The following is a 9,138-nucleotide window of genomic DNA, read 5'->3' as shown; positions in this document are numbered from 1 at the left end:
GAACGGTTGCAGTCTTTAATAACCTCTCATCATTAGGCGCATAATGCCATCTCTATCCTATGTACTATAATATCGATATACATATATATATATACCATTTTTCGATTCTGGCAACGCTGCTACGTCGGCGTCTTTTTGTGAAATTCAGATCAGTATCAAATAGGCTTCGAAACCGTCAAGAATAAAAATTACATACAGTCCACACGTCGTCGTTTATATTTCTAACCATATTGCTGGTCCATCGTTCCGGATTCTTGGACAGTTTTGAAGTGCTTTGATTCTCAATTGGTAATTGTTTGCAATGGAACAATTAAAATCATTGGTGAAAAGACGTGCCAGACTCAAGGCCAACATCACACGTGTCTTGGCATGGGCTGAACACACGGAGATTGCTACATACACAGAGATCGTCACACGGATAGATCTTCTCAACGAAGTTTTGAAGGAGTTCAACCAGTTTAGCGATTGCATTGCGCTTCACGAGGAAGTGGAAGGCTATGTCGATCCGGAGATTGACAATGCGGTCTATGAAGCAAAATACCTAAGGGCAAGCGCTATTCTCAAGGAAAGGAGTAATGATCTACAACCGGGGACATCTACAAGCGGTGCGAGTGGCAGCAACGGGCTACACTCACACAACGATGCAATCTTAAACTTGCTGCAACAAAACCAACAACTATTTGAGCGACTTGCTGTAAGTCAGAGCACACCGAACATGCATGATCATGTTGGTGGTGACGACACATTAGCGAATTCTCGGAACTCGGTACTCACGGCGAATTCAAATCTGAGCGAATTGCCTAAAATTCAAATCAAACGGTTCTCGGGCAACTACACAGATTGGCCATCCTTTCAAGACATATATGAAAGCACAATTCATAACAAACAGCATTTGTCCAACACCCAGAAGTTCCATCACTTAAAAACACTACTCGTTGATGAGGCTGCCAACTTGGTTCGACACTTGGCAATTACGGACACGGCTTACAACACTGCATGGGAACGTCTTAAGGAAAGATACAATCGTCCACGGCACATTGTAAACTCGTTTTTGGAACAGTTTATGAGCCTGCCAACAACTACAAAGATCGATGCAACAGTTCTACGGAAGGTTTCGGACGGAGCAAACGAAATTGTTCGTGGATTGGATGCGGTGAATCAGACGGGACGCGACTGTTGGATTATTTATCTAGCCCTAGAGAAACTTGACGCTGACACACGGCGCAGGTGGATTGAGCGCAGCATGGAGACCGATTCGCCCACTCTAGAGGAATTCTTCAAGTTTCTCGATTCTCGCTGCGAGGAACTGGAGCTGAGCAAAAGGGAGCTTGCGACTGGAAGCAAGACAACAACACATCCTGAAAAGCCAAAACGGATCACACAATCGATGGTTGCGGTTGAAAGTAGTGGCTGCACCAAATGTAGTTCTACAGAACACACTCTATATGGCTGTCAGCAGTTTCTGGATATGTCTGGACTGCAGAGGCGATCATTTGTGAAGGAGAAATCACTATGCTACAACTGCTTGCGACCTGGTCATGGGGTCAACAGGTGCAAGTCAACATACAAGTGCAGGCAATGCAAAGGAAATCATCACTCCCTTCTTCATGTCCAACCGAATTCACAGGCTAGTGGGAATCTTGCCCAGATAGCGGAGGGAGACGAGCAAAACTTAAGCGCGTCTAACACAAACTCAGTGCACTCAGTCATGTGTCCCAAGGAGCGGGCACCCAAAAGGTTGTATGTGCACAAGGCACTGCAAAATCTACTCATCAAACGGAATTCAAACGAAGCATATTACCAACTGCTATGGTGTATGTTAAAAACGCAAAAGGTGACCACGTAACATGCCGTCTTCTATTGGACACAGGATCAGAGCTGTCTTATGTATCTGAGCGTTGCATCCAAGCTCTCGGATTGACACGGTCGGCATCACGCATTTTGGTTACGGGAATCTCTTCCGTAAAAGCAGACACGACAAGGGGATGCAGCACGCTGCAAATCAAGTATAGCATATCCGATGATCGTTTGGTTGTCTATGCCCACGTGCTAGGCAGAATCACCTCATCTCTGGAGCGCCAAAATATAGACGCATCGACACTCGAGGTATTTAAGGATCTGCAGCTGGCGGATACACATTTCAACGCAAACACACCAGTAGATATACTATTGGGAAGCGAACACGTATGGTCAGTGTTCACAGGACGAAAGATGTACGACAACAAGGGTAATCTTATCGCTATTTCGTCGGTATTCGGATGGGTTATCACTTCACTCATCACATCGAACGCAAGCAACGCTATTGCACTAACCACAACCATGGATATCGACAACACGCTTCAGAAGTTTTGGGAACTGGAGAACGTTCAAAGCAACACAAAATTGGAACCGGAAGACGATCAGGTCGAGAAGCATTTTCTCGCCACCCACAGTCGGGATGAAAACGGGAAGTATATCGTTGAACTTCCATTTAACACGGAAAGTCCTGAATTCGGAGAAACTCTACATGGAGCGCTCAAACGTTTCAAATCGGTGGAGCGACGACTACAACAAAACGAGCAACTGCGGACACAGTACGTATACTTTATGCGGGAGTATATCAACCTGGGACACATGCGTGAGGTGCCGCCAGAGGAAATCGCTACTGGGAATCACTTCTTTCTTCCCCACCACCCAGTGCTAGGCCGAAAACTGCGAGTGGTCTTTGACGGATCCTTTCGCGACGCCAATGGTAAGGCCTTAAATGACACTCTTTTCACAGGGCCCAGTATCCAGCGCGATCTATTTGCTGTGTGCCTACGCTTTCGAATGTACAAGTTCGCATTCTCAGCGGACATCGTTAAAATGTTCCGCCAAATATGGGTAAACGAAAAGCACAGAAACTATCAGAAGATCGTTTGGAGAGAGGATCCATCCGATCCGATTAAGCATTTCCAATTGTGCACTGTGACCTACGGAACGTCATGTGCACCATTCCTGGCGGTACGAGTGCTGGAACAACTCGCCGTGGATCATCAAGACGAATACCCGAATGCTTCAAAAATCCCACTAGAGGATTTTTATGTAGATGATGTTCTTACTGGATCAAACAATGAGGATGAACTACGTCAAAACCGAGACGAGTTGATTCAGCTGATGTCGTGCGCAAATCTGGAACTCGGGAAATAGGTATCTAATACCTCATTCATACAAAAGGATGATACCAACGCACAATCGTCGCCAGTTAAGGTTCTCGGACTATACTGGGATCCTGGAAAAGACATTCTAACGTACAACATTGGTCTAGCAGCAAATCCTGACTGCACAAAGAGACAAGTCTTGTCCGACGTCTCCAGAATATTTGATCCTCTCGGACTCTTGGCACCCATTGTAATCCAATTTAAGATTATTTTCCAAAAACTCTGGCTCTTAAACTTGGATTGGGATGACCCGCTTCCAACTAAACTAGCGGACAACTGGCTGAAGTGTAGAGCAGATCTAGACACTCTACAAAAATTCCAATTACCACGCTTCGTTGCCAACGACGCAGACAATATCGAACTTCACGGATTTTCGGATGCTTCAACCAAGGCGTATGCTGCTGTGGTGTACAGCAGAGTTACAAATGACGACGGATCCATCTCGGTGTCCCTTGTGGCTGCGAAGACAAGGGTGGCGCCACTGAAACAACAATCTTTGCCACGCCTGGAGCTTTGCGCAGCACTTCTTCTAAGCCAACTCATTCGTTCGATCTCTTCTGGATTACGCCACAAGAACATAACTGTTTTTGCCTGGTCCGACTCCTCAATAGTGCTTTCCTGGTTATCCTATGCACCAGCCCAACTAAAGACCTTTGTTGGAAACAGAACCTCGGAAATCCTTGACACTCTTCCTAGGAAGGCCTGGCGGCACGTAGACTCCAAATCAAACCCAGCTGACTGTGCTTCCAGGGGTCTGATGGCTGCTGACCTCATCGACTTCCATTTGTGGTGGAATGGACCTTTGTGGCTACGGGACCAGGATCAATACCTGGTAAAGTTGAGCGATTCACGTTTTGGTTTATCTCTTTCAGACAAACGCATTCAAGGAGAAGTCAAGTCCAACTGTTTGGCTACAGTGGCTGTTGCAACTCAGGTTCATCCACTCGATGAGCTGATCGCACGAGTTTCTTCTTGGCTCAAGCTCGTTCACATTGTCGCCTATGTGAAGCGATTCATTCAACGCGCACAAAACCCGTCCTGCGATAGGGCCTCAAGAGCTCTTACATTTGAAGAGATTAAGGCAGCAAGGATCATTTGTATAAAACACGCGCAGCATTGTTTCCACGAGGACTATCAATTGCTCCTTGCCAAGAAACCCCTAAGGAACCGATCGCAGTTGGTCAAACTTGCACCAATGATAGACGAAAACGATTTGCTGAGGGTAGGCGGAATACTGCACCAATCGCAGTTGTCACGAGAGGCAAAACACCCAGTTTTGCTACCAAAAACGCACCGAATCTCGAAGCTGATCCTGGAACACGAGCACCGAGTAAATCTTCACCCTGGCGTTTCTTCCCTGTTTGTAATCGTGCGTCAGAGATTCTGGATAATTGGATCACGTAATCTCATTCGCAGAATAACACACGACTGTTTATCCTGCTTTCGTCAACGCCACCACCACCGCCCAACAACAAATGGCTGATTTACCCAGCGTGCGTGTCACTCAAGCCCTTCCATTTGTCAATACTGGTTGCGACTATGCAGGTCCAATCCTTCTGAAGGATGCCAAAGTTCGGAAGCCACGTATCAGCAAGGGCTACATTTGCCTGTTCGTCTGCATGGTCACCTCGGCCATACACCTGGAACTTGTCACAGACCTGACAACAGAAACCTTCTTGGCTGCCTTGCGCCGCTTCATATCCCTACGTGGCAAGTGTAGCAAAATCTACAGCGACAACGGAACCAACTTTATTGGAGCTAAACGATCCCTCAACGAAATGGAAGAATTGCTTTCATCACAACAACACAAGGACATCGTCACATCCACTCTGGCGGATGATGGAATTCAGTGGGTACTCATTCCCCCTAGAGCTCCTCATTGGGGAGGGAAATGGGAGTCGGCAGTTCGCTGCGTCAAACTGCATCTGCGCCGAGTCACCGGCAACTCAACACTCACCTTCGAACAAATGCGCACCTTGCTCGCTCAAATCAGCGCAGTGATAATTTCACGCCCCTTATGCTACACATCGGATACCGAAGACAACTACTTATCACCCGCCGTCTTGCCCAGTTCAGAAACTGTGTTTCAGGGCGGGCCGGGATGTTCCTGAACGGTTGCAGTCTTTAATAACCTCTCATCATTAGGCGCATAATGCCATCTCTATCCTATGTACTATTATATCGATATACATATATATATATACCATTTTTCGATTCTGGCAACGCTGCTACGTCGGCGTCTTTTTGTGAAATTCAGATCAGTATCAAATAGGCTTCGAAACCGTCAAGAATAAAAATTACATACAGTCCACACGTCGTCGTTTATATTTCTAACCAGTCATTGATTTTAATTTTGAGAAGGCTTACTGAAATTGGCCTTCTTTCCGTCTTTAAAAGCCCATAGCTTGGTCAAATGAACTCGGATTTCGATATGGCGTATCTTTATGGGCTAGTGGAATGATTATGTTGTTATCCGCATTAAAATATATAACTTTAAAGGTAGTAAAAAATATGACTGCATTTAAGTCATTGATTTTAAATTTGCGAAGGTTTACCGAATTGGCCCTTCTTTCCATCTTTAAAAGCCCATTACTTGGTCAAATGAACTCGGATTTCGATATGGCATACCTTTTTGGGCTTGTGGAATGATTTTGTTCTAATCTTTTGAAAACATATAACTTTAAAGGTAGTACAAAATCTAACCGTTTTTATGTCATTGATTTTAATTTTGCGAAGGTTTATAGAAATGGTCCTTCTTTACATCTTTAAAAGCCCATAACTTGATCAAAACGACTCGGACTTCGATATGGCATACCTTTATGGGCTTGTGGCATGATTATTTTGATATCTGCATTAAAATATATAACTTTAAAGGTAGTAAAAAATACTGAAATGGACGTTCTTTCCATCTTTAAAAGCCCATAACTTGGTCAAATGAACTCGGATTTCGATATGGCACACCTTTATGGGCTTGTGGAATGATTATGTTGTTATCTGCATTAATATATTTAACTTTAAAGGTAGTTAAAAATATGACCATTTTTATGTCATTGTTTTTAATTTTGCGAAGGTTTACTGAATGGGCCTTCTTTCCATTTTTAAAAGCCCATAACTTGGTCAAATGAATTCGGATTTTGAAATGGCATACCTTTTCTGTATTAAAATATATAACTTTAAAGGTAGTACAAAATATAACCGTTTTCATGACATTGATTTATATTTTGCGGAGGTTTACTGAAATGGGCCTTCTTTCCATCTTTAAAAGCCCATAACTTGGTCAAATGAACTCGGATTTCGATATGGCATATGGCTTTTTGGGCTTGTGGAATGATTTTGTTCAAATCTGTATTAAAATATATAACTTTAAAGGTAGTGCAAAATATAACCGTTTTTATGTCATTGATTTTAATTTTGCGAAGTTTTTCAGAAATGGGCCTTCTTTACATCTTTAAAAGCCCATAACTTGGTCAAAAGGACTCGGGTTTCGATATGGCATACCTTTATGGGCTTGTGGAATGATTATATTTTTATCTGCATTAAAATATATAACTTTAAATGTAGTTAAAATTATGACCGTTTTTATGTCATTGATTTTAATTTTGCGAAGGTTTACTGAAATGGGCCTTCTTTCCATCTTTAAAAGACCATATCTTGGTCAAATGAACTCGGATTTCGATATGGCATACCTCTATGGGCTTGTAGAATGATTATGTTGTTATCTGCATTAAAATATATAACTTTAAAGGTAGTAAAAAATATGACCGTTTTTATGTCATTGATATTAATTTTGCGAAGGTTTACTGAAATGGGCCTTTTTCCATCTTTAAAAGCCCATAACTTGGTCAAATGAACTCGGATCTCGATATGACATACCTTTTTGGGCTTGTGGAATGATTTTGCTGTAATATGTATTAAAAATTAAAATTCTAAAGGTAGTTAAAAATATGACCGTTTTTATGTCATTGATTTTAATTTTGCGAAGGCTTACTGAAATTGGCCTTCTTTCCGTCTTTAAAAGCCCATAACTTGGTCAAATGAACTCGGATTTCGATATGGCGTACCTTTATGGGCTAGTGGAATGATTATGTTGTTATCCTCATTAAAATATATAACTTTAAAGGTACAAAAAAATATGACCGTTTTTATGTCATTGATTTTAATGTTGCGAAGGTTTACTGAAATGGGCCCATAACTTGGTCAAATAAACTCGGATTTCGATATGGCATACCTCTATGGGCTTGTGGAATGATTTGTTGTTATCGGCATTAAATTATATAACTTTAAAGGTATTAACAAATATGACTGCTTTTATGTCATTGATTTTAAATTTGCGAAGGTTTACTGAATTGGGCCTTCTTTCCATATTTAAAAGCCCATAACTTGGTCAAATGAACTCGGATTTTGATATGGCAAGCTTTTATGGGCTTGTGGAATGATTTTGATGTAATCGGTATTAAAATATATAACTTTAAAGGTAGTACAAAATATAACCGTTTTTATGACATTGATTTATATTTTGCGAAGGTTTACTGAAATGGGCCATCTTTCCATCTTTAAAAGCCCATAACTTGGTCAAATGAACTCGGATTTTGATATGGCAAGCTTTTATGGGCTTGTGGAATGATTTTGATGTAATCGGTATTAAAATATATAACTTTAAAGGTAGTACAAAATATAACCGTTTTTATGTCATTGATTTTAATTTTGCGAAGGTTTACAGAAATGGGCCTTCTTTCCATCTTTAAAAGCCCATAACTTCGTCAAATGAAGTCGGATCTCGATATGGAATACCTTTATGGGCTTGTGGAATGATTATGTTTTTATCCGCATTAAAATATAAAACTTTAAAGGTAAAAGAAAATATGACCGTTTTAATGTCATTGATTTTAATTTTCGAAAGTTTACTGAAATGGGCCCATATCTTGGTCAACTGAACTCGGATTTCATATAGCATACCTCTATGGGCTTGTGGAATGATTTGTTGTTATCTGCATTAAAATATATAACTTTAAAGGTAGTAAAAAATTGGACCGTTTGTATGTCATTGATATTAATTTTGCGAAGGTTTAGTGAAATGGGCCTTTTTTCCATCTTTAAAAGCCCATAACTTGGTCAAATGAACTCGGATCTCGATATGACATACCTTTTTGGGCTTGTGGAATGATTTTGCTGTAATATGTATTAAAAATTAAAATTCTAAAGGTAGTTAAAAATATGACCGTTTTTATGTCATTGATATTAATTTTGCGAAGGTTTACTGAAATGGGCCTTTTTCCATCTTTAAAAGCCCATAACTTGGTCAAATGAACTCGGATTTCGATATGGCGTACCTTTATGGGCTAGTGGAATGATTATGTTGTTATCCTCATTAAAATATAAAACTTTAAAGGTAAAAAAAATATGACCGTTTTTTTGTCATTGATTTAAAATGTTGCGAAGGTTTACTGAAATGGGCCCATAACTTGGTCAAATGAACTCGGATTTCGATATGGCATACCTCTATGGGCTTGTGGAATGATTTGTTGTTATCTGCATTAAAATAAATAAATATATAACTTTAAAGGTATTAACAAATATGACTGCTTTTATGTCATTGATTTTAAGTTTGCGAAGGTTTACTGAATTGGGCCTTCTTTCCATCTTTAAAAGCCCATAACTTGGTCAAATGAACTCGGATTTCGATATGGCATACCTTTTTGGGTTTGTGGAATGATTTTGTTCTAATCTTTTGAAAACATATAACTTTAAAGGTAGTACAAAATCTAACCGTTTTTATGTCATTGATTTTAATTTTGCGAAGGTTTATAGAAATGGGCCTTCTTTATATCTTTAAAAGCCCATAGCTTGGTCAAAAGGACTCGGACTTCGATATGGCATACCTTTATGGGCTTGTGGCATGATTTTGTTCAAATCTGTATTAAAATATATACCTTTAAAGGTAGTACAAAATATAACCGTT

General features: G+C 40.7%; 1 protein-coding gene across 1 annotated transcript; it reads left to right on the top strand.

The window, feature by feature from the left end:
- The first annotated feature begins 301 nt into the window (after positions 1-301).
- On the top strand, positions 302-5,290 carry LOC139355087 (uncharacterized). The gene is made up of 4 exons (XM_070999406.1): positions 302-1,814; positions 1,910-3,063; positions 3,196-4,579; positions 4,725-5,290. Exons 1-4 carry the CDS (start codon positions 302-304, stop codon positions 5,288-5,290), a joined length of 4,617 nt encoding a protein of 1,538 aa, XP_070855507.1.
- The last annotated feature ends 3,848 nt before the right edge of the window (positions 5,291-9,138 follow it).

The sequence above is a fragment of the Drosophila suzukii genome, unplaced genomic scaffold (genome assembly GCF_043229965.1).
Source record: "Drosophila suzukii unplaced genomic scaffold, CBGP_Dsuzu_IsoJpt1.0 scf_8, whole genome shotgun sequence".
NCBI classification, from domain to species: domain Eukaryota; kingdom Metazoa; phylum Arthropoda; class Insecta; order Diptera; family Drosophilidae; genus Drosophila; species Drosophila suzukii.
Note: the sequence above shows the minus strand (reverse complement) of the source record. Positions and strands in the feature narration are given on the sequence as shown.

Bases quoted from the DNA above. Each gene is read 5' to 3' on its own strand.
- LOC139355087 (XM_070999406.1), top strand. From the start codon at position 302: ATGGAACAATTAAAATCATTGGTGAAAAGACGTGCCAGACTCAAGGCC. The intron at 1,815-1,909 runs GTATGTTAAAAA...GTTGCATCCAAG, and splicing joins ATATTACCAACTGCTATGGT to CTCTCGGATTGACACGGTCG. The intron at 3,064-3,195 runs GTAGATGATGTT...TTCATACAAAAG, and splicing joins TCCCACTAGAGGATTTTTAT to GATGATACCAACGCACAATC.